Raw genomic sequence first — 24,472 nt, forward strand, 5'->3', positions numbered from 1 at the left:
TCGCTAAAATATCAAATTTATCTGTTCCATTCAGGTTCCGAGAGTATCATAACTCAGGTAATCCGGAGATGCTTAACTTGACGAGACAGACGAAAGGCGTGGACGAACAATACCGCCTGGGTAAGTTTACAAAACATTACCGGGTTTCCATTGCGGTGTCATCCCATGAACTTTCCTGCGCGGTCATTCTTTCCCTCTTTCCCTCTTTCCCCCGTCTCTTCGATATTTTCTTTTTTCTTTCTTTTTTGTCTATCGATCAATTCCGACGGGACAACCTGGAGACCGACGCACAATGTGTTTCAAATACCGATGAAGCATACGCGAGTTTGATTGATTCTTAGAATCGCTTCATCGCACATCTCCATCGTTATACCACCGTCGACAATCCATCCTTTCCCTTCATCCATACATTCCGTCCATACACACCGACCATACATCTTCCACACCCCAATCCTTCCATCTTCTCCTCCTCACCCACCCCCTCACTCTCCCTATCACTTACTTCCCCAGTGACTGCCTCACCAAATCCAACAACAACGGCCCCACCCGACTAGCAATGATCTTATCCCCGCTCGCACTCGGATGCACTCCATCCCTCAAATCCGACGTCTTGAAGCCCGTATAACAATCCGCAACAACAATCGGCGACTCGGTGGTGTTGAGTTTCGCTGCCCACGCGGGGATCTGGGCGTTGATAGCCTGGATGGCGGCGTTGTTGAAGGAGAGGGGGATTATTTGGTCGACCTGTTTTTTTTTCTTTCGTTAGCCTCATCACCACTTCTTCCCTCCCCTTACAACTTCCATCACCTCCATCACCTCTCTCCCTTTTTTCCCTTTTTTCCCTTTTTGCCAAGTAAGGAACTGAAACACTCACGATGATTTTTATGCGTGGATTACTCCCCCTCATAATCCCCACCATCTTCCCATACGCCGCCATCACCTCGCTAGTACTCTTCCCCCTCGTCACATCATTCGTCCCCAACATGAACATAACTATGTCAGTAGGCGTCTTCTTCAGCCACCCTTCCAAATAATTATTCGCAATGTCGACGGCCAGCCAGCCCGAATGCCCCTCGTGGTGCTGGTCCCAGTTGGCCCCCGTGGCCGGCTTGCAGTTCTGCGTGTTGGAGTTTTGGGAGCCGACGTATTGGACGGACCCCGAAAAATTGGCGGCGGCGAGTTGGTCCCAGACTAGGGCGCGCCAGCAGGTGATTTCGGTTATGGAGTCGCCTAGGGGCACTGGGTGGGAAGGGGAGGGGGTTAGTTGGGGGACTGAAGACAAGAAGGATGAAGGAAGGGGTGGGAGGGGGATGAGGAGGAGGAGGAGGGAGAGGGGAAAGGGAGAGGGGAAAGGGAGAGGGGAAAGGAAGGGGAAAGGGAATGGTGAAAGAAAGGGAAGGGGTGAAGTACTGATGCGAAGCTTTTGAGGCGTAGTCTGCCGCTCAGCGAGCTCGACTGGGCTGGCTAGGGCTGCCGATGCCAGGGCGAGAGCGGAGAGGATGAGTTTAGGGAAGAACATGTTGATGGTTGCTGGTGTCAATACGTGGATGGCGGCTATGGTGGTGGTGGTGGTTTTTGATGGGAGTGTCTGTCGCCTCTTGTAAGTACCAGATCATGAACGGTCGGAGGAGCAGCAGCAGCTTTTATGTCCATCCGCATTACCACACCAAGACGCCGCATTCTCTCAATCAAGTTCTCCCAAACTTCCACATTCTCATCCCTAAACCTGATATAATCTCACATATTATCCAACCGACCGACCAGTTCATTTACTTAAGTCCGCAGACATATGCACATGCAATCCATATATCCGAATACCTTGATTCATTGCATGTTCACCACACCGGGTTCAAAGACAATGAGTGTCCAGCTGCAACCAAGTTCTCCCGTTTAAACTTCCATTCTCATCCCTATTAAACCTGATATTGATCCGTAGTAACTCGGGATATTATCCAACCGGCCAACCAGTTCAACTACTCAAGTCCGTCCGCAATGGCATATGCACATGAATGACATCCATCCATCCGAATGAATCCCTTGATTCATGTGAAGAGCAGTGGTCTCGTCTCAACCAATTGGCCACCGTAACCACTTTTTACAACTTCCTCGGGCGGGGTGGCAGATCTGGCTGGCTGTACCGATCGGGAAACATCATCAAAAACGTTTGCAACGGTGCAATTTATATCCGGCACTTATGGAATAGATTGGACGCGCAATTTATTCCGGTTGGCATTGTTCTGGTTTCTTCCGGTTGGGACGCTTCGTCGGTTTCCAACAGTGACACTCTCGTTCGATTCCCCGTTGTGACACAAAACAGGAGCGACGCTGGGCCAAGCGGGAAGTGGGAAGCGGGCCAAGCGGCTCAATGCGCATCTCGGGGACGGTTGGAAAGTCGGTGCGAGATGGATCCGGGGGCCGAACAGCGTCGAGAATAGGTGACATTGATGAATGGATGAGTGTTACCAAAAGCAAAAGAATTTACATACTGGAGTGTGTTTGAATCAAATCGTATGCACCTCGGCGATCAATGTGCGATCATGACCACATGACGCTGTTACACAAAGACTTTCAATGCAACTTCAATCGTGACGCAAGAAGATCATCAAGGGTATAATAGTCTGGAGCGCTAGAGATAAGGTAAACTTGGAATCCCATCGACAGACACCCTTTTCCTCCGGATGACCCGGAGACTAAATAACGATCAGTAGTAGCAAATACCACCGACATCGTCATCCATGGTCCAAGAACCGGCCAAACCGGGCAGGACAGCCTCCTCGGCCTGGGGCGCGACCTGCAGCAGGCCGGCGCCCTCTTCAGCCTTTCCAGCAAAGAAGTCGCCCTGGCCCTCGGTACGAATCACACGACTCATGAACCGGTGAGTCCACGCCTCCACGGCCGGCTCTCCCGTCTCGTCGCGGGCCTGCTTAAGGAAAGAAATGAGCGCCGTTCCACCGGTGCCCTTGAGGTTATCCTTCTTTCCATCACCACTCCTGGTGTCCAAGGCAATTCCGGGAGGACCCTGGCGGGACGCGGTCGCCAGGTTGACCTTGCGCCGGACAGCCTCGGGACTGCGGCTGCGGCTGCGAGTGCGCACTTCCCTGCTGGGCAGGACAATGTACCGAGTCACAATGGCAATGTGCTTGTCGCGGAGAGCACGCAGCATGGCCAAGCAGGCGTCGTAGGCAATGCACAGCGGGCGGTCGTCGCGGTGGTCCTCGACAAACTCGCGGATGTTGGCCACCGACTGCACATCGTTGAGGAAGCGGGCATGAGGACCGGGCATGTACTTGCGCATCTCCAACAAGAAGTTGTGCTTGGGGGCCGGGGCATGGCCCTCGCCTTGGTCCTGGGGCCGGCCGCGCTTTTCGCCCGTGGGGCGGTGTTCGATGCCCAAGACGATATCGAAGAATTGGATCAAACTGCTCTGGGCATTACTGCCTCCGGCGTACTGACGGTACTCCTCCTTTCCGGACCCGTCCTCATAGATGACGCCATGAGGTAATCCGGCATCGGCCATGTTTTTGGAACCGGCGAGGAAAGGGCGAATGCGGTCATAGAAGATCTTGGGGTCGCAACTCTCGTGCATGCGCTGCAAGAGGGTGGTGAGATCGTCAAGACGTTCGGCAAACGTGTGCAGACAGCGAGTGACGGTTTCGGCATCACCCTCGCGAGCTGCGGCAATGGCAGTCAGCATGAGCGGGATGATGGGCGCTCCACGGGCCTCCATGGCGACCGAGACCAGGTAGAACCATGACTCGTCGATGGCGCCGGTGAAGGTGCTGAGGGTGGCGAGGTTCTCGAGGTTGTCGATGTCTTCATCCATGAAGAGAGGCTTGAAGTTCCAAAGACAGACGGCTGCGTAGGTGGCGACGGGCGGCACCTCAAGATGTTCCGAGATCTTGAGCAGGGGGACTGCAATGGAAGGTGGCAGACGGTCACTGGGGCTATCACCGCTCCAGATGTAGCCGTGGGCCATGAAGGACAGCAGCGAGTAGGCTCTGCGCCATTCTGCGTCGTGTTCCAGACCGATGGTGTCGAGCACAGGGAGACGATCAACGACTCCGCGAAGTCGCTTGCTGAGGATGAGAGCCTGTAGGTTGGCGGCAATGGCCTCCCACTTGTTGTAGTAGGGATCCGGGAGTCTCGTCAACGGCAGGACGTCGGGGAGGAAGCCATGGGTTGGAGAGATTCCATAGTCGGCCAGGATGGGGATAGGAGGAAACATGACTTATATGTTTTGGTGGTGATGGTAAACAAGAAGTCTGTTGCTTAGGTGATACTCTAGGGATAAAGCCTAGGTGATGATGTTATGAATTGGTGGTGATGATGGTTCTTGTAAAGGAACTAAAAAGACCTGACGCAAGGAGTATACAGAATGTTCTCTGTAATACTCCTCAGCCGTGCGATATTCTGTGTAGCGTGTCGCATGTACCTCGATGGTGGTGAAGATGGTGGTGAGAAGAAGAAAGACAAAAGGTCGGATAGAAATAAAAGTGGAAGCTTTGTTCTTTTTGTACTTGTTGGCAGAGGAAAGCAGTGTCAGACAAGTACCTTTTCGGTGTGTAATATATGTAAAAGGTACTTGTAACATTGTCAGAGGCCAGTGGATCCACTAGGTATGCACGTGCCCAGCTGGCTTGTGGGTCCAAATGGTGTGACATTAGGATTGGTGGGTGGGTGAGTGTGGTGGGGATGTTACAACTATTTGGACCCGTAGGTATAAAGAGACGCAAGGGCTATACGTAGGTGGCTGAGTAAATGAGACTAGGATATACGAGATTTTTACCTAGATGCCAGAGCTTCAAATCTACAGAGCTAGTCTTATACACATATACACAATCAGCCACGTTGAACACATATTAATTATTACTAGTAATATTATAATTAAAAGTCTTATTAATTTGACCATTGAAGCTATCGCCAGTAACGATAACTGATTAAATGATTATTAATAGTATTTACGATTAAAATTAATAGCGTTATTTTCAACGGCCCTAAAAATTGGCCAGCTTAGGAAGATACCTTTATCTCTATAGCCCAAAACCTAGGTCTCTAAAAATATATCGACCCGGATAACCGCATTCCCTAGCTAACCGAATTAGTAGAACCTAATATCGCTAATTACTAAGGGTTAATTCTAGTTAGAAAAATTAAGGAAGCTAAAAAAGATAAGGAAACTACCCTATCAATTACCGTTAAACAATATAGTTTCTATTATAAGCGCGACTACTATAATTATATAATTAAAAAATTAGATTAGCGTATAGAAATTAAAACCTTTTCTAATTTGGGTACTAAGAAAACTACGCTAAATCGCTAAATATTTAAAATTATTAGGGATAATTACCGCGAAACTAATTTTACTAAACGTACTAATTTATACAAATAGTACAATAATCTTAATAAATCTACCGCTTTTAACGATTATTAAGTAAAGAAATTCGCCCGGGCTAAATTTATTAATATTTTTAAGCCTCCTAATAAAGGTAATTATAATTAATATAATTAAACCTTTTAATAGGAGGCAGCTATAGCCTTTTATATTATTAAAGGAATTATTAGAATAAATAAACTGAACTTATAATTCTTAGAATTCTATATAATTATATGGTCGAATCTTTATACCGCTTAGGTAAATAATTACTAACTTTAATATAATAAAGAGATCGAAAGAAATTCTAATTTTAAAATCTCTTTTCATACTATAGCTAAGGATTTTCGTAAAGTAATAATAATAAATATTACTTAAAAAAAGGGTCGCGCTCCTTTATTTAAAGGTACTATATTTGTAATTACGTTAAATAATAAGCCCGTTAAAGAAGATATTCCTAATAACGAATAAAACCCTAGCCCAGAAATAGAGGGACGGAGAGAGGCTATAAATAAGAATAGTAAATTTAGGAAGAATATTAATAAGAATAAGTATACCTCCTTTTTATCTTTATTAATAAATAAATAATTATACTAATCCCTATATAGATTCTATAAGTAGCCGGACTAAAATTTGGATAAATATTATTACGTTAGGTTATAATTAGCCTTCGAAAATTAAATCGAAAGTCCTACTATTAAGAAGCGCGCGCTCGCTAATTTAAAAAAGGATAAAATGTTTAAAAAGGCCGTTAACTGTCTATAAATAAAATGGAACGATAAGGATTAAAATAATTAATTCTATAATCGCTGGGTAAATAAAAATAGTTTTTTAATACCTATAATGAAACGTAACGATATATACTTATTAAGAGATTCTATAATCCTTAATTTAAACATAATAATATATATCTTTAATAAAATTAATCGCTTTAAAGACTTTACCCCTTTAAATACTAATAATTATATATAGGCAGGAAATAAGCGGATTCCTATAGAGGGGTATAATATTATTATAATTACAATTTAGGACAATAATAGCAATAAAGAATTCTAATTCCCTAATATCGCTCTAGTACCGGGTATAGTTTATAACCTCGTCTCTTTAAAATAATTCGAAAATAAATAAATCTATTAGAATTATAAGAATGATTATTTACGGTCCCGCTTTACGAACTCTTTTATTGATTATATTTTTTTTTAAATATAAATAATTTATTTTAAAATATATCCTTTTATAAAATAGCGTTAACGAATCTTCTTTTACTATATAGTATGCAAATTATATTAAGCGGAAGCCCCAAAAGGGTAAACCCTTTTCTTAATATTTTCGATTTGGCTACCCGGGACCCGAAATTTTAATTAAATTAATAAAGTAAAAGTATAATGTATAATTTAAGGGATTAGATATAATATACTACAAATTATATACTAAAGCTAAATTAAAGCATTAAGTATATAAAGAAATTCGTAATTACTTAGAGGGCCTTGAATTATAATTAGCTATCAATTTCTTCTTTTATAGAAAAATAAAGGTAGGGGGCTAAAATATTCAAATTTAATAGTAATTGTAAACCGGTAATTTAAATTAGTTTAAATATATTATTTAGGCAATAGAAAAGCCGAATCTATTATTACGTATTTAAAATCCTTCTATACCGGGTTATAAATTTAATACCAAATTATACTTTAAGTAATCGACTATAATAATAAAATAATTAGTAGTAAGAAGATTACTACTTAATTTACTACTAAAGGGACTAATATTAAACCTTTAGCACCTTATATATAAATTTAAAACGGCAGCGTAGAACGCTTAGGGGGTATAATTAAAATTAAAGGTACAATAATACAATTAAATATAAATCTTCCTTACCAATTATAAATAGAAATTATTAAAGTAATTGTATATTTATATAACCTAACCTCTAAGGCGGAATATTACTAGAAGTTTCCCTAAAACTGATTTGAAACGTACTACTAATTTAAAAATAATATCGTTCTTCTATTAAACCCCTCCCCTATTATTATATACTTTAAAATATATAGTTATAATGCTTTTATTTTTACAATAGAAATTATAAAAGAATAGAATAAATTAATGAAGTTTAAGGACTATATTTAGGTCAGGGGGAGATAGCTCAGTTGGAAAGATCTGAGCTTGGTTTACCTTGCGGTTGTTTCTGTGAGGTCGTAGGTTCGAATCCTACTCCCCTCTCTTCCATTTGGTCTTAGTTTTCGGGTTCTCCCAAGACCGGCCTCGGAATTTCTCCCCCACCCGAAGTACGTAGCTAAATTTGTAGGGCTCTCCCTAGTTTAAAACCCTAGGATAAAGCGATTTAGCGCTTAAAAAATTTCTTCCTCGACGGGGCTCCGCTACTCCTCCACTGCGAAGGTAGATTTTAGGTCGAATTCTCCACCCTTCGAAAAGCAATTACTTCGTCCGATAATATAATAACTATCCGCCCAATTAGTGTACGATTCCTTAAGCAAGTAGGGTAATATTTACCCTCGCCTCAAAATTAGGGCCCTCGGGCTGAAAGAAGACCTTAAGAACGCCAATCGAAATCCGTAAGACCCTTCTTCCCTCCCCCTAAAATACTACCCAAATAATAAGACGTATTTAGGCGGTAAAGAAAGGGTGGGGTTGGAGACGCTAGCAATTAGAAAACTTTGAAGGAAGGCTTAGATAAATGAAGATAAATATTAGATATAAAGATGCGGGAGGTTTTCATCTGGTATTCGGCGGCGGATATACGGTTTTTCCGCTCGGTTTTGAACGACGAAGGACCACATACTTAAATAAGGCGACTTGTTAAATTAGATAGTCAAGCGTGAATAAGATCATTATTATATTTAGGTTGGCTATTTAATTCGATATTAATTAATAAATATCTATAAGATTTAGAATCCCTATACTAATTAATTCTATTAGTATTATACGAAAGGTTATATTTAATAAAAACGAGGTCTTCCCTACTAATAACGTTAAGAAAATCCATAATAATTTTAATATTTCCCATAAAAAATTAATTATATAATTAAAAGACCTTTATTAAATAAATATCGCGTAAATAAACGTCCTATAGGTCGAAACTATACCTACTGCAAATAATAGAGTTCCTGGCCCCGTTATCTAAGATTTTCCTACTAAGATTGAAAATATATTAGGGGAAGAGGAGGAATTAATGTCTCTAGAAATATAAACGTAATTTAGATATTTAAAAGTCCTATAAGTTTTAGAATTACTATAGGGGTCTTTAGAACTATTACTATCGCCGCCCGTATAATCGCTATCGGATTTTTAGAGTATAGTTTTAAATTCGAAGGATAAAGATGAGAGTTATTTCCCTACCCCTCCTAATAGCTTAACTACGTTTTTAATAATTAACTTCTCTTATTTTAATTAAAAATTATAGCTAACTATAGATTAATACTTTTATTAGGCCGCGTCGTTCTTATTTATAAAAGGTAATTAACTTATAGGCCTTTAGGGAAATAAAGTCGTAGATTAAATTTTCCAAGAATAAATAAAACAGAAGGGTATCGATATTAATCCCAGCTACAATCCTAAATTAAAAATAATAAAAGAAATTATTAACTGCTATAGAATGAAGAATATATTGAAGACCCTTTATTAAATTAACTTTCTACCTATTCTAAAATACTATAATAATTTCAATTCTTATTCTTTTTGGGAAGTCTTTAAAAATATAGAAATGGAATATTTAAACGAATATAAAGATAAGAAATCCTAAAAATAAATCAATATTAAGAAAATGAAAGATAACGAAATATTCGGTTTGATATAAATATATACTTACAAATTTAACTAAAACGGCCGGTTCTTCAAATATAAAATACATTTAATAGTACGTAAGGACTAGCAATCAAAGGATAGCGTACGGAAAATGTACGTAGTAATCCTAATAATTAAATTATTTTATATCCTAATAATTATAGCTGCCTAATTTAATTTCGACCTAACCTAATACAATATAAAGAATATTTTTATTAATATTATATTCGATAAAGTAATATTTATAAGGGCTCCCCCTAAATATATTAAGAAAGGCTAAGTACTCCAACTACTACGTACACTATATAGCCTATAAAAATCCCCCTTCCTCTAGTAATAAGAATTTATTAAAACCTTCGTAATTATAAGTATAAATCCGCTCCTTATAGAACTTAATATCCTAATTAAAAACAATATATTCCTGTTCTTCTATATCGATAATGATATTATTATTTATAAATATAGAAATAAAGAGATCGCTATAACTAAGGAGGTAGTAATTATTATAGAGAAGAAATATTAGTTAATGGGTAGAGAACTATTAAAATAATTCCTAAGTATTAAAATTATTCGAAACCGAGAGAAGAAATTAATTTAATTATTATAATGCAACTATATTTAAAAGATTATGAAGAAGGTTAAACGTATTAAAAAATTACATTCTACGCTTATAGTAAGAGAAGAATTCCTACTTTATTAAAATAATGTAACCTCGTACGAGATTTATACGTATTAAATTAAAATCGGTTCAATTTTTTATATTGCTATTACATTGCAACTAGATATAATTTTCCTAATCTCTAAATTTATTCGATTCAATTCAAATCCCAATTTAACACATTATACGGCTATAGACCGAATATTACTTTACCTTCTTATACTTTAAAATTATATTTTTCAATTAAATAATAAAACCCATTAAAACTTCTATATTATAATTAATTCCTTATTTATAAATAATTGTTTTAATCGAAAGAATTTATAGGCATTTATACTTAAATTCCTAGGCGCTATAATTAATTAGCGAACTAATACATAAAATATAATTATAACCTTGTTTATAGAGGCCGAATTATTATCCTTTAACTAGGGAACTAAGGAGGCTATTTACGCCTGCCGTCTCTTTAATAAATTTACCCTAAGGTTCGAAAATTAAGAGGCTACGCCTATAGGTTATAATAATAAATAAACAATATAATTTATCGTAAAAGAGGGAATTTGGTTCGTAACCAAATTCAAATAAATCGATATATATAAATACTAATTAAAATAAATATAAAAGAGGAAACTAGTAAATATAATATATATACCTACTAAAGAATAAATTACAAATAGTTTTACCAAGAGCCTCTTCCCCGCAGTATATTTGAAATTTATAGAGTAATTAGGATTCGTAGAACTATAATAATTATAAATTTCATTACGAAAATTTAGTAGCGGAGATATCACTGCAGGCCGCCTAAAAGGTATAGAGGATTTTATAGAGGAGGATTCGGATAACGAATTAGTAAGTGTAACGATAAGTATAATAGGGTAAGATTTTTACGGATAATAGTTTGAAAATTACCATAACGAGAAAATAATTTGGGAATAGTATTATTTCTGGCCAATTTTGGAAGGATTTTAGGGCATTTTTTTGGGTAGATTTGGCGTAGTTTATATACTAGATCTAAGGGGGTGTATCAAAGGCCAAGAGATCTACTGGGTGTGTACGTGCCCAGCTGGATTGGGACATGCGGGATTTTTACCCAAATGCTAGAGCTTTAAATCTACAGAGCCAGTCTTACACACATACACACAATCAAGCCACGTTGAACCCATATCGATTATTACCAGTAATATCACACCCATCGCTTGGAAATCCCAATCGGGGGCTTTGATCAGAGGGTGGAGCCGGGGGTTGGCCGGTGGCATGATGGTCAATGGGACGAAAGGGACGGGCAAGAACGGGGAGAATGGACAGGGAATATTGGGAAATATCTCGCGCATTCAAGCATCCCAATGGTACTGAGAGTGGCATCATCAAAGCTCCGACTGCGGAAGGATGAAAGAGTGAGTGCCGAGTACGAGACGGGCATGAAAGAGGATGTCAGATATTCCGGCTATGCACGGAGGATTGATAATCATCCCACGCCGAGTTCCGTCCGTGAACAACCTTGAGAGCTGCTTGGAAATGTTGAAGCGAACAGACGTTTGTTTCGAGTTGGTCAAGGCGTTGAAACATGTTGCCATGAACCCTGGAGCCTGGGGTTATGACATAACAATGGAGGTGAAGTTGAAAAGTTACCCTTCCCCGAGGTAACAAGAACCACGCATGACAAAAGAATCATGGGTGCTCTTCGAAGCCATTATTGGTAAGGCAGCCAATCTATGAAAGGATTAGATGGCACGCGACATACCGTCGTACGATACCTTGAAGGCTTTGCCGCATTTCGTCAACAGTGCTCAAATGGTCGTGGTCGTGGTCGTCATCCTTCAATACCCGTCAGAGATCCTTTGGAAGAAAAGCAGTCAAAAAGAACCAATGGCCAGACAGCCAGAAAGCAGTGGCGGTTGGATTGCCGTTCCTAATGTTCCTAATGTCATTCATGGATCTCGACGATGAAAAAATAAAGTGGACTAGCGAGTCTTCAAGGTCCCCAATTGATCAATCCAACGGGCGGCTTTGGCGGGGCATGCACTGACCCCGCCATGAACTCCACAAGCCGCGCCGGTCCACCGAGGAGTTGGCAGGGAGCTCCTCGCGTGGTCCAAGCTCCTTCATGATCGATGATCGCAGACGCAGCTCGTCATGCCGCCAAGAAAGATGCCGACCGGGCTTGGCCAACGCCTGACGAGCCACGGCAACCTCCTCCAGCACCAACAACAACAACCACCAAAGAGACAATCCACACTTCGAAATGCGACGATAGCGACATTGACATAATCCGGAAGTTTGGTCAATTTAGAGGATTCGGACAAGATGGTTGTCCAACAACATATCCTGAACTGGCTCTACAGCGTGTTGACCAGTGTATGTCCGCTACCACCACCACCTCCTCTCCGGAAGTTGAAGCCAACCTATTGACTGACTGCTCTGACTCAGGAATATCACGATGTCAACCGCACATACAACGATGTAGCCCAAGTGCTCTCCCACTACCCATCGCTCTCTCCGCGAACCGATGTACACAGTACGCTGCTCTCCGTCGACGCTATACCATCCCAACTGTTGTCTGACCATGTGCTCTTATCACAGCCTTCCCCAACGGCGCATCCGCCCTCCTCGTCCACCTGTCGGGAACACTCCCCGTCGTCTTTCGCGGCACCACATACCGTTTCCCAATCTCACTATGGGTTCCCCACGCCTATCCTCGAGATGCCCCCTTGGTCTACGTGACCCCGACCGAGAACATCATGGTCCGGCCCGGCCAACACGTTGATCCCCAGGGTCAGGTCTATCATCCCTACCTTGCCGGCTGGTCGACGTATTGGAACAAGTCCACCATTCTCGACTTCCTGGCTATCCTGCGGGATGTTTTTGCCAAAGAGCCTCCAGTCATTGCCCGTCAACCTCCTCAGGGGCAGGTCCGGTCCCCTCCACCCCAGCAGCAGCAACAGCCACAGCCACCACAAGCGCCAGCAGCACCTACACCACCACCAGTACCACCACTTCCCCAAGAACTGGCCGCGAGGTCACCGGTTCCAGTACGATCTCCGGTTCAACAAGATGCGGCAAGGCCTCCGCCTCCACCACCGAAGCCCGGCGCCCCTGCTGCTGGTCCCATACCGCATCAGCCCTCTCCGGCACCATCTTACGCCGCCGCTCCTCCGCTGCCTCCCCATCCCCCACATCCCGGCAGACCTACGAGCCAATACGGCGGTCCTGGAGCACCCGTGACACAATCCCCCAGACCAGGTGCCTCTCGCTACGATGCTCCTCCGCCTCTACCTCCTCACCCGACAGCACAACAACAGCAGCAGCCTGGCGCGCCATACCAATCACCTCCTCTGGGGCCCGCCCCCCTTCCACATAACCAGGCACCACCACAACCTCCATTCTCTCCCATGGATCCACGAAGGATGTCCACCCTCCAACAACACCCCCCGCAACACTACAACTCCCCTCCACCACCACCCACCTGGCAGCAACAACAGCACCCACCTCAAGCCTTACCACCACCACAACAACAACAACAACACCACCTCCCACCACAACCACAACCCAAGCCCCCTTCTCCCCCAGACCTCCTAGACGACGACGGCCCCGCCTCCCCTCCCTCCTCAACCCCCGGCGCCGGCGCCAACACAACAACCACCGCACAAACTCCCGGCGCACCGCCCCCTCCCCCTCCTCCCAACCCCGAAAAAGACGCCCTGCTCCACCAGCTAGCGACCACCCTCCACACCCACCGGCACCACGCCCGCGCTCAAAACGACTCCTCCCTCGCCGGCCTGCAGGCCCAGCGGGCAGCCATGAACCAAGCAGCCAACACTTTACAAGCCGAGTACGCCCAGCTTTCGCAGCTATCTGCACTTTTGAATTCCAACACTGCGATTCTACAAGAGAGTTTGAGGAAAGCGGATAGTGTGATTGAGAATTCCAAAACACTAAAAGAGCCGGATATTGATGAACTGCTGGTTGCGCCGACGGTGGTGGGCAACCAGCTTTATGAGCTGGTGGCGGAGGAGAGGGCGTTGGCGGATGCGATATTTATGCTGGGACGGGCGGTGGAGAGGGGGAGGATTGCGCCGGGGACGCATGCGAAGATGGTGAGAGGCTTGGCGAGGGAGTGGTATTTGAAGAAGGCTTTGGTGAAGAAGATTGGGGATGGGATGGGGTTGAGTCAGTAACAGTGAAGATGATGGAAGACAAGGTAGAGTAACGATGTAGATGAATGGACGATCATGACCAACAAACCCTCCCTTTCTGGGTGCCTGTTTTGGATCGTGGGTGCTTACTTGCCGTTCAGCAGAGTTGTTACACCGACGGAGACCCAAGAAGATGAATCAACTATTCTTTTTCTAACAATCATCACAACTAACCATCACATTACAGCCGTCCTTCTAGCCTAACATACATCTGAGGGCCGAGCAAAAAAACACAGAAAGGGCCCAATAAACATGATCCAACAACAACAAACCAGAAACGTCTGCCCGCTGCACTAACAATGCCTACCATAGGCAACTACTCTATACCTGACTGACTTTTACAACCTTCACAACTTCCCACGAGCAACACTGCTCGCTTTCCCAGCTTTTCCAGCCCCAGCGGCCGCCACCGATTCCGAACCATCACATGATAACCCTAACATTCGATCCTTCACACTCACTCCTTCAACCTGAAGCCTCCTTTTACCTTCAACACCACTAAAACTCTCGATCCTCCTCAAGCTCAACACCCGCGTCGGCCTCGGATGTTGCAGCCCACCCTTGGGCGTCGCCACCACAACGTCCTACTCGTCATGACGCAGCGACTCTGTGGTAATAGTACTGATGGGAATGGGAACAGCCACGGCGGCGGTGGTGGTGGCGGCAGAGGCAGTAATGTCACTATTGGCACTACTGTTCCCACCGGTACCAGTGCCCGCACCAGCCTCAACACCCTTCCCCAACAGTGACGACGACCGGCCGCTTCCTTTACGTTCCTTCAACCTCTGACCGATTCCGAACGCAGCGGCTGCTGCTCTCTGCCCCCAAGAGATGCTCGATTGCCGACGGGATTGCACATGATCGACCAAGGAGGGTGGGAACGATGTCGTTCTTACTTCCTTTCCTTTTTCCTTGGTCAACTTGTTACCCTTCTGCTTCCCTTCACCATCCTGGCTATGGTCATCATTGCTGCTGTTGCCGCTCGAGAGCCGAGGCAGCACAGCCATGGTGAAGCTCTTCCTCAGGGAAGTAGAGGGACCGCGGGCAGCTTCGACAACATCACCATGAGATCTTCTGGTGGGGAGAAAGCCTCGCTTCCGGCCCATGATGCCGACATCATTCGGTGCCGTTGCGCTCTTCTTGATCTTGCTGCTGCTGCCGGTGACAACTTCAGGTTGCCGCGTCGGTTGAAGAAAGGGGTCATCATCGTCCAGGCCTCGAGACCATTCCGGGGCTACATTGTCATCCTCAAGCGACAGAAACCCATAGCTTTTACGGTCATGTGGATGGTGTGGTACTGTCCGGTTGACCTTGTCCAGGTGCGGCCAGTGCTGTAAGACGGGGTGCCGAGCAATAGCCCCCGCCGACCCCGACGACCCGGATCCAGACCCAGAAGCAGACGCTCTTGTGCTCGGGAACGACGTCGTGGTGGTTTCTGTGGTCGACTCACCACGCTTGCGTTCCTCTCGCTCTGGACTGCTTTGGCCCTCTGTCACCGCGACATTGAGATCCAGATCCCCGTGCGAGCCCGACACCTTCCACAACACGCCTTTCACAAAGAACGTCGACTCGCCCGTCTCCTTGTTCGTCGAACTCATGACGAGCGGTTGCGCCTTGGTTCCATCACTCCCTTTCAGCTTGCTCTTCCCCTTGCCCTCACCTCCGTCTCCGCTATCTTTCCTCTTGGACATCGACATCGACATCGACACGGCATTGCTGATTTTCCGCCCCGCAGCCCGAAGCGCCTTACCATTTCTACTGCTGCGGTTGCCGTTGTCCCGATTTCCGCTCGTGCCAAAAGACAACACCCTCATCACCTTGCTCCCAGAGGATGAACTTCCACGGCCCTTCCTACCAAAGGCGGCCAGATCTGTATCTTGAGACGAACGATCGCTGCGGGATTGAGAAGAACTGGTAGTCTCCGACGACTTCCGCTTGCTGTGCATCGACAGCGGCAGACCCACTATGCTACCACAGCCGTTGCCACCGTTCCTTGAGTGACCGTGGCTGCTGCTGCCCCCGCGACCGCCGCCGCCGCCGAGCTGCTCAAAGAGACTGATACGCTCCTTGACTGGCGAATCTTCCCCGGCCCCAACGCTCTTCATGTTCTGCTTCTGCTGCTTCTTGATCTTCCTACGCTGGAAGTAGCTGGTATAGCCCAAAGAGGACCCAGTACCGGCAGCAGGACCCGAAGTCTTACGCCGGTACCCACCGAGTGACGACGGTAGAGTCTTGCTCCGCTTGCGTGTGCGTACCACGCTCGAGGCAGTGGAGCTAGCGGTCTCGGGAATCACATCTGAGCTCTGATGTTGCTGTTGTTGCTGTGAGGAACGACGGGATGCTTTTCGGGTTGTCACGGCCACGGTGGTCGATACCATGATGGGTGCACTAAGGGTGGACTTGACGAGAACTGGAAGGGTCAAGGTCTGTGCCCTGCGCTTTTGGATGAAGGGTAGGAACGGCGCCGAGCCTGGACCCGTGGGGTTGTTGTCAAAGACCTTTTGCAGATCCTTGACTCTGTTCGCAGGGGCGAGTGGTGCTGATGCCGAAGTCTCACTGGAACTGCCTGACTTGAGCTTCCTCTGGTCCAGAGAGCCGTGGCTATGGGAGGTGGGGAGGGGCAGGGACCCTGAAGCTGAGTGGCTCGCCCACGGCTGCTGAAGGGTTACCATGGTTTGGGGTCCGGTGGTAATCTTGACAGAGAGCGTGCGTGAAAGAAGCAAGGGGTGCTGGGAGCTGGGACGGCGTGTGGAAGTACGCGCTGATGCCCTTGTTGGGGTATCGCTGTTCTTTCGGGTGACGGGTCTTCGCGAGTCCACCTCAGCATCAGAAACGTTGCCATCATGCGAACCGACGAGGCGAGAAGCTGTGTTGTGAAGCTGTGTTTGCTTCAGCCTCGATGAGGCATTACTGTCACCTCCATGGACAGGCTGGTTTGTCGCCTGTCCTAGGCGAGGATACGTCTGAGCAAAGACCTCTGAAGAACGAAGGGTTCTGACCCTCGTTGGTGTAATGGGATCCTTGGATCCTCGCCCGGGCGTCACCGGTGTGGGGACTTCTGTGGCTGTCGATAGGCCTTGGGTGAGCGTCCGACGGAACGGCCGGTGGGCAGAGCTTGGTGTTTCTGGTTGGAGATCGGGCAGAGATGAGCGCTCGAAAGACATTCGAAGGGCAGCAACACTCTTCCTTCTTTCTCTCTTTGGTCCGACGCCTTCTGTTGCCGACTGTTGAGATGATAGAGCGGGAGCCGAGACTTGAGCAGCAACGGGTCGCCGCGCCGAGATTGCGAAGGGCTGGTCAGGCTTGACGATCTCGGAACCCCGTTTCTGTTCACCCTGTGAAGGGACACGTGCAACCGTACGGGTGACAACTGGGGTGACAATTGGGCTATCAAAAGGTCGTGGCACTACAACCGTCAGTTTTGATCCCGGAGACAGGCATTTTGAAACAGTTGATGGGGCAGTAAACATACCGGTGCTTCCCGACTCAAAGAGCTTTCGCCTCTCTGCAACATTACTCGGATCCCAATGTTTTGGTCCGTTTGCAATGGGAACTTTGGCATCAGAAGACACTCCCTGAGAACGCGCTCCTCGCTGGGCCTGAGACGATTTGGGTAGGGAGATGTGGACGTGTTTCTGGCTTGACCAGTTTTCGGTTTGATGCTGGCTTTGACGTTGTGTGGCACGCTGTAACTCTGCTTCCTCTGGTGTTGTTGGGACCCTGGGTGGCTTTTGGTTCTTTTCTGGAGATGGAAGCCGCAAGGCTCCGGCGTCAGCATTGCCCATGACATCCAATATCTCAAACTTGGACACCAAAGAGGCGAATTTGGGGGAGGTTTGGCTGGGAGCTGTTCGGAAGGTAGATGGGGTTGCAGCTCTGTGGATGATGGTGTTGAGACTCTCCCTGTTGTTCCGGTTGGCACCGTTGGGAGTTCTGCCTGAGGTGGCTGATGAGGTACTTCGAGATAGGCTATTGTCACTTTGGCCGCCGCTCGAGTTACTCTTCCTCGTCAAGCGGAGAGGAGCTGGCTTCAGTTGTGCGTCGGTGAAGTCGGCCTGAACCGGTGAGCTTGGTTCTTCCACACCGCCGGCCGAGGTGGGAGATTGATCTGGACTCGAGTTGGGCATTGAAGGGATTGGAATAACGATCTCAAGGAAGGGAATGTTGGAGGTGGAGTACTAAACGCCGCCAATCGTATGATGTAGACTCGAGCTGTCGCCGATAAGGGGATGCCAGACTCGCCTTGATGGAGGGATGAGGTGGATGGAAGCGGGTGAGAAAGGGATCGTGATTGGGCACAGATTGCGAAAAAGGTAATGGTTCTTGGTCTCGTTCGACTTTCCAATGCTGCCGCGGAAAGTGCTTCTTTGCGCCGTCGATTCCATTGGGTCTACAGTACCAATCGTAACAGGCAGTGTCTTTCCCCGAACCTTCGACATCGTTACTTCCAATAATCTCGAGCTTCTAGAGGGAAAGAGCGAGACGAACCCTGGCAGCTGATTCGGGCAACATTTTATACACTCCCCTCCTTTCCAGTCCATCAGTTTGAGCGACAAGCAAACCCCTCTCGTCACCCACCTCGCCAAGTTCACGATCCGGTCCTTCTCCTTTGGGAGAAGCTAACACTCCAACAGATTCTACCTGCGACTTTTATCACCTCTCAAGTTGCACGGACACTAGAAACCTCAGCTAAGGCTTTTGGTTCCGATCTTCAAACTACCATTCCGATTCATTCATTTCTACCTGCCTACTCCCTGCGTCACTGCGAACCACTTTGGGCAGTCTTCCACAGGATGTTCCTTCTTACTCCTTCTTCTCAGCGCCCTCGCCCTTCTCAATTTCCTTGACCTTGTCATCCTCTGCGAGCGTTGGCGTCTTCTCGTCCATGAGCTCAAAGGCCTTGTCCAAGAGATCAATATGTGCCGAGCCGTCCTCAACAAAGGCCACCTCAACCTCGACCTTCTCATCCGGCTTGCTCTCATCAAGCAGCTCGCCAGGGATGAAGCCGGCCTTGAGCTGGTGACGAGAGTAGCTGGTGTACACCTTCTTACGGCCATCGGCGCAAATGATATCGAGGAGCTTGAGCGTGAACTTTTGGCAGTTGTTGCCAACCAGCCTGTAGACCTCGTCCATGTCCTGGATGGCTTGGATACCTAATGGCGGCCACAGTTAGCATTCCGCGGAGAAGATGCTGATAAGGGAGTATACGTACCAGCTGAAGCAATGGCGTTATCGTTGAACCTGGTCTCGCCGACCTCGTACAACTCCCACTTGTCGGTCCAGTCCTTGACGTTGTTGTCGTACCAGTTCCAGTGCTTGCCGTCCTGCTTGGTGGCCTGAAGCTGATGGTAGTAATCACCAACTAGCACGCACCAGTGGTAGTTGGGACTGGGCATCGAGCCGAGATAGTGGCCGCTGCTGATGAGGTCGGCAATGAGTCCGAGAGTCCAAGCACCGAGCTTGCCGCCGACGAAGCGAGAGGCGATGTAGACCTTGCGAGGGGCATCGTTGATGTTCGGCTCACCGGCCGGAACACGGCTGACGTTCTGGAAATGGCGACCCATGGTGACTGAAGGGAGGCAAAGAAAGGCTTGGTAGGATGTATGTGAGGTCTGTTGGTAGGATGTGATGAGCTTGCTGTCATGACACCAGAGACTGACCGGACATCACGGTCTTTATACCCATCCACTGACCACCATTCATCCATCATCAACATCTCGGGCTGCCTCAACTTTGGCACACAATCCGCCCTGCGTCCCTTGGGTATGGTTCGATTCCCATGCTCAGCTTCGGCTTCGATGTTCGCTATACCCCATCCGTCCTTCAGCTATCGCCAAAGAGAGCTCAGCCCAGCAAAGCATCGATAGTCTGTCAATGGTGATGCAACAGACCGATGCATTTCCCAATCAGCATGGCAAGCGAAGGTCGTAGCAACTGCCGTTGAGGCTGCAGTAGGCTTTGCATCTGGTCATCGAACCCTGAGATACGGCCGGGAACTGAAGTGCTTGGCGGTCCAGACCGTTGACTTCCTCCACGTGGCTGGCCTTTCCATGCTAGCTCGGTGCGTGGTTCCCCAGATTGGCACCCATACCCTTGCATTGGTGGTCTTTCAGCTGAACACCAGGGCAGTACAGCCTACGAACTAGCTCCACTCCTATCAATAGTTTGGACCTCGCGCGCGGCCTCAGTTCTTTAGTCTTCATTGGAGTAACGTCCTGGGGGCCCAAGAGCATGAACATCATTCTATTCGCAAGAAAGACAGTCAAAGATGCTTTTCGGCGTTCGACTCTGGCGCTTCATTGTATGGCAACCCAAGAGATCTTGAAGAGGACGCCAGTCCCCCCTCTCCCTTCGCAACACCTCTCTCAAATTCGGAAAACACCAAGTATCAGTCTTGGATCTTCTGTTCACTGTTGATGATACCTCCAAGACATATTCTCTCGCAACCCATTGACCATAATAGCTTTCACAATGGCGCAACCACTCTGCTTCTTCATACCAGATCACATCTTCACACCCACCACAAACAATCATGCCGTTGCAAACAATGTACGAAAGCCAAAGAAGAGCAACTTGCAGGCCAATGTAAGCTACCAAGTAGCCAACTCTTGGAGCAGCAAGAAAGCCTCAGAAGGCGAGGACTTGGCACTCTTTGAGGTGTCAAATGAGCTCGTCATCGAAAGCTTCGACGAGATTCAGGCAAACGAAGTAGAACAGCCTGTTGAAGAGGCTTATACTCCTACCAAAGCGGTCAGAGATGGCTACGGGGTACGTCTTCCTTTTGTGAACCCTGGGTAACGTCAAGCATGGAACTAACCCATCATCAGAACACTCTGAGCGAGACGATCCGCATCCCCCGAGATGACCTCAAATTCCCTGACTCAGTACCGGTTGAGCAATCCCGCTGCGTCTTCGACCTCCAATTCTGCAAACACCCTTGGGACTTCCCCGGTGTCCTGATGCGATCCGAAGGCGAACCCGCCCTCGAGCGCCAAGGCGACCCAGCAGTCAACCAATGCTACGACCACATGGGCATCGTGCGCGACTTCTACCGCGAGGTGTTTGGCAACCACGCCATCCTGGGCGAAGGCATCCCTCTCGTCGGCATAGTCCACTACGACTTCTACTTTCCCAACGCATGGTGGCACGAGCGCGACGAGAAGGACGAAGGCTCCGTCCCCGGACTCATCTTTGGCGACGGATGGGACACGGACCCCTGGAAGAACAACCAGCCGACTAAGTGGTACGGCGGCTGCTTCGGTAACTTTGTCGGCAGCCTAGAGATTGTGGCGCACGAGATGACGCATGGTATGGTGCACTCGCTCGTGAAGCTGGAGACGACGGGGCAGAGCGGATCGCTGCATGAACACCTTGCTGATGTGTTTGGGACCATGTGCGAGCAGTGGCACAAGAGGCAGGCTGTTGGCGATGCGGACTGGCTGGTTGGGGAAGACCTTATTGCTGAGCAGTTTAAGGATTTGCAGGGGTTTGCGCTGAGGTCTGTCAAGGCGCCGGGGACGGCGTATAAGGTTGAGGAGTTGGGGATTGCGGATGTGCAGGTGGATCACATGAACAAGATGATTGCGGACGAGAGAGACGTCAAAAACATCTACGCCAATATGGGGATCTTGAACAAGGCTTTTTACCTTGTTGCGAAGGCGTTAGGGGGGAACTCTTGGGAGAAGCCGGGCAAGATCTGGTATGCTGCGCTGAAGTATCTCCATGATTTGGGGAAGACGAAGTGCAATATCGGTGAATGGGCTAGCATCACGGTGAAAGCTGCTAAGAAGCTGTTAAAGCAAGGAATTGTTGAGCAGAAGGATATCGATGCGGTTCTAGATGCGTGGAAGGAGGTTGGGGTGGTGGTGAAGTAGACGGAATTGGGAATGCTGTCTCGAAGAGTGAGCCAATATCAATACTACTTCTTGTTCAGGATCTCAACAAGGTCCGCTGGCTCAATGGCAGAGCGTCTGACTACGAATCAGGAGGTTCCAGGTTCGACCCCTGGGTGGATCGAGATAATCATTTCGATGTTTGTTTTTTGCTGAATTTTTTTTCCGATTTTGGTGGCAAGTGTGGATATCCTCGGCCCCCAAACCCCTGGAGGTGTGTTTTGCTCTGTGTCAGGGTTAGGGTCGAAAATTGTTAGTGCAATCACCGTCACCACTGTACTGCAACACGCCATTGCACGACTGCCACTGTGGTAGTCGCGATAGCGTCAAACAAACCCCGCAGCAACAACAGTCGGTCGTCAAACTCATCCACGACACTCCTCTTTATCCGCCTGCGCGACCATCCGGATCCATCATTTCTGCTTGGAATCGAGATAAAAGTGCATTACGATCATCAAAATGGCTCTTGTCGTATGTTTTTTTTGTCTCCTGCAACTTCTGTTTGACACGATGGTCACGTCGATAACATCCCAATAACGATATGTTGCTGACATGATAACAAATCCAGGCGGTTGGCCAGTTGACGTCAACGGCCAGCATGGCCAACAACCTCCGCCAATGCCAAATTCTTGTCAAGAAAGCAGTCAATGCTGGTGCAAAGGTCAGTCATCTTTTGTCTGATAAAGATGAGTGCATGGGTGCATATCCTGACCACACCAGCATCGCTAGGCCCTCTTCCTCCCCGAAGCAACAGACTACATCTCCTCATCAGCCGAAGAAAGCCTAAGCCTAGTCAAGCCCGTGCACGAAAGTGAGTTTGTCCTAGGTCTCCAAGAGGAAGCCCGCCGTGAAAAGCTGCCGATCCACGTCGGCGTCCATGAACCCAGCCAGACCTCTCAGCGCGTCAAGAACACAGTCCTCTGGATCAACGAGCAGGGCGAGATTGCGCACCGGTACCAGAAGATCCACCTCTTTGACGTGGACATCAAGGGCGGGCCAGTCATCAAGGAAAGCCAGAGCGTAGAGCCCGGGATGAAGATTGAGCCGCCGTTTGAGACGTCCTTTGGCAAGGTGGCGTCGACTATATGCTTTGATGTCAGTTCTCTCATCCCCTCTCCTACCTCTCACTTCTCAACTTCACTATGTAAGTTCACGGCATGTGGCTGACTGGACATACCTTACGACTTCAGCTACGTTTCCCGGAGATTGGCATCTCCCTCCGGCGGCAAGGAGCCGAGATCATTACTTACCCTTCTGCTTTCACTGTTCCCACTGGCCAGGCACACTGGGAGATTCTTCTGAGGGCTCGGGCGATTGAGACGCAGTCGTATGTCATTGCTGCGGCACAGGTTGGCAGACATAACGAGAAGCGGGTCAGCTATGGCCATAGCATGATCATTGATCCTTGGGGGAGGATTGTGGCTAGCGTGGGAGATAAGGAGGATGAGCCTGACATTGCGACGGCTACTATTGATCTTGATCTGGTGAAGAAGGTTAGGGCAGAGGTGCCGCTGAGGAGGAGGACGTAAGTGTTCTGTCCACTCCCCGTTTCTGATGTTTCATCAACAAGAAGAAGGAAGGAGGTTTGAGAGGATGCTGACTGACTCTTGGCAGGGATGTGTACCCGGAAGTGTAGCCGAAGGGCTAGCTGGACATAGCGTGGGTTTGCCTTGGCCCTGGGGGGACCTCATGGTTGTGTCACACTCCGGTCACTCATAACTCAGAATCCGGATGGTGAGTCTTTCAACCCGATTCGTTCGTAATCCAATGAAAGGGGTAGTTCGGTGCCGGCGGGATGTGTTTTTTGTCTTCCCCGGAAGGCTAGAAGGCATATTTAGGGATACAGTGACGCAATAGCTTGGAACCCCGGGCCAGGCCTCCCTCTTCGCCCCCCTTATTCGGCCACGAACGGTCACCCCAGGATCCGGTCAATGTGAACCCTTTGAGTCAATCACCACCTACAACACAGTGGAAGCATCACTGATGGCAAGTCAATGGGCAAGAGGATGTCCCAAATTTCGAAAGCGGTGACGTTCACCAACATCAGCCTCAGCAATATCCGGGTGTTGGAATCCGCAAACCGACCCAAGATTTCGGACGGTACTGAGGTTCCACAACATCTTTTCATCTCAACTTTTCCCAAACATCGAATCCGCCTTCATATTATACTGCCCTCTCCCTCTCCCAGAATCTTCAATCCCATCTCGCACTGCATCGCACTCTTGACCTGTCACCACGTGCGATCCTGGGATTCTCTTGCATGATCTTGAAGGGCAATCAGAAAAAAATGGGGCTAGTGCACGCAGATGTTGGACAACAATACCAAGGGCTCGGAAGCAAACAATGCTAATACGCCCCTGGCCTCATTCCCAAGCTTCAATTGAATTATCCTGGTACTAAACCCCCCGTTTACCCTGCAATGGGATTTCCCAACACAATAAGACCAATTTGGGTGTTCTTTATATTATCAACACCTCACATCCCACGACCCGTGCTATTATCCCCCCCACTTGCACTCACTCACTTCCGCCAAACAATATGATGTACCGGTCCTCTTGTT

At 47.5% G+C, this 24,472-nt stretch overlaps 7 protein-coding genes, 1 non-coding gene and 1 pseudogene across 9 annotated transcripts; 5 read left to right on the forward strand and 4 right to left on the reverse strand.

The window, feature by feature from the left end:
• Positions 1–498: 498 nt before the first annotated feature.
• On the reverse strand, positions 499–1,519 carry B0H65DRAFT_422997 (SGNH hydrolase; the record flags this gene model as incomplete). The annotated part of the gene is made up of 3 exons (XM_062824429.1): positions 499–756; positions 875–1,239; positions 1,411–1,519. The coding sequence occupies 3 exons, from the start codon at positions 1,517–1,519 to the stop codon at positions 499–501; spliced, it is 732 nt and encodes a 243-aa protein (XP_062683580.1).
• Positions 1,520–2,568: 1,049 nt separating this feature from the next.
• Positions 2,569–4,309, reverse strand: B0H65DRAFT_177283 (Indoleamine 2,3-dioxygenase). Its single transcript, XM_062821460.1, has one exon. It carries the CDS (start codon positions 4,223–4,225, stop codon positions 2,702–2,704), a length of 1,524 nt encoding a protein of 507 aa, XP_062683581.1. The 5' UTR covers positions 4,226–4,309; the 3' UTR covers positions 2,569–2,701.
• Positions 4,310–7,500: 3,191 nt separating this feature from the next.
• Positions 7,501–7,588, forward strand: B0H65DRAFT_t183 (annotated as a pseudogene). The gene has a single exon. The product of its transcript is annotated as a tRNA-OTHER (tRNA).
• A 4,427-nt stretch (positions 7,589–12,015) lies between these two features.
• On the forward strand, positions 12,016–14,069 carry B0H65DRAFT_523477 (UEV domain-containing protein). Its single transcript, XM_062828795.1, has 3 exons — positions 12,016–12,182; positions 12,255–12,342; positions 12,408–14,069. The coding sequence occupies exons 1-3, from the start codon at positions 12,132–12,134 to the stop codon at positions 14,000–14,002; spliced, it is 1,734 nt and encodes a 577-aa protein (XP_062683582.1). The 5' UTR covers positions 12,016–12,131; the 3' UTR covers positions 14,003–14,069.
• Positions 14,070–14,604: 535 nt separating this feature from the next.
• Positions 14,605–18,147, reverse strand: B0H65DRAFT_523479 (uncharacterized protein; the record flags this gene model as incomplete). Its single annotated transcript, XM_062828796.1, has 2 exons — positions 14,605–17,407; positions 17,456–18,147. The coding sequence occupies 2 exons, from the start codon at positions 18,145–18,147 to the stop codon at positions 14,605–14,607; spliced, it is 3,495 nt and encodes a 1,164-aa protein (XP_062683583.1).
• A 676-nt stretch (positions 18,148–18,823) lies between these two features.
• Positions 18,824–19,584, reverse strand: B0H65DRAFT_424624 (PPPDE putative peptidase domain-containing protein; the record flags this gene model as incomplete). The annotated part of the gene is made up of 2 exons (XM_062824521.1): positions 18,824–19,173; positions 19,233–19,584. 2 exons carry the CDS (start codon positions 19,582–19,584, stop codon positions 18,824–18,826), a joined length of 702 nt encoding a protein of 233 aa, XP_062683584.1.
• A 465-nt stretch (positions 19,585–20,049) lies between these two features.
• B0H65DRAFT_523484 (uncharacterized protein) lies at positions 20,050–21,983 on the forward strand. Its single transcript, XM_062828797.1, has 2 exons — positions 20,050–20,788; positions 20,848–21,983. The coding sequence occupies exons 1-2, from the start codon at positions 20,492–20,494 to the stop codon at positions 21,892–21,894; spliced, it is 1,344 nt and encodes a 447-aa protein (XP_062683585.1). The 5' UTR covers positions 20,050–20,491; the 3' UTR covers positions 21,895–21,983.
• B0H65DRAFT_t184 lies at positions 21,965–22,036 on the forward strand. Its single transcript has one exon. It is a non-coding gene; the product is annotated as a tRNA-Arg (tRNA).
• A 335-nt stretch (positions 22,037–22,371) lies between these two features.
• Positions 22,372–23,548, forward strand: B0H65DRAFT_548274 (carbon-nitrogen hydrolase; the record flags this gene model as incomplete). The annotated part of the gene is made up of 5 exons (XM_062829567.1): positions 22,372–22,383; positions 22,481–22,573; positions 22,642–23,007; positions 23,103–23,437; positions 23,527–23,548. The coding sequence occupies 5 exons, from the start codon at positions 22,372–22,374 to the stop codon at positions 23,546–23,548; spliced, it is 828 nt and encodes a 275-aa protein (XP_062683586.1).
• Between the last annotated feature and the right edge of the window lie 924 nt (positions 23,549–24,472).

The sequence above is a fragment of the Neurospora tetraspora genome, assembly GCF_033439725.1.
Source record: "Neurospora tetraspora strain CBS 560.94 chromosome Unknown B0H65scaffold_3, whole genome shotgun sequence".
Classification (NCBI taxonomy): Eukaryota; Fungi; Ascomycota; class Sordariomycetes; order Sordariales; family Sordariaceae; genus Neurospora; species Neurospora tetraspora.

Coding starts and splice junctions, on each gene's coding strand:
- B0H65DRAFT_523477 (XM_062828795.1), top strand. CDS start 12,132: ATGGTTGTCCAACAACATATCCTGAACTGGCTCTACAGCGTGTTGACC. Junction 12,183..12,254: donor TCTACAGCGTGTTGACCAGT/GTATGTCCGCTA, acceptor GCTCTGACTCAG/GAATATCACGATGTCAACCG. Junction 12,343..12,407: donor TCCGCGAACCGATGTACACA/GTACGCTGCTCT, acceptor CTCTTATCACAG/CCTTCCCCAACGGCGCATCC.
- B0H65DRAFT_523484 (XM_062828797.1), top strand. CDS start 20,492: ATGGCGCAACCACTCTGCTTCTTCATACCAGATCACATCTTCACACCC. Junction 20,789..20,847: donor CGGTCAGAGATGGCTACGGG/GTACGTCTTCCT, acceptor ACCCATCATCAG/AACACTCTGAGCGAGACGAT.
- B0H65DRAFT_177283 (XM_062821460.1), bottom strand. CDS start 4,225: ATGTTTCCTCCTATCCCCATCCTGGCCGACTATGGAATCTCTCCAACC.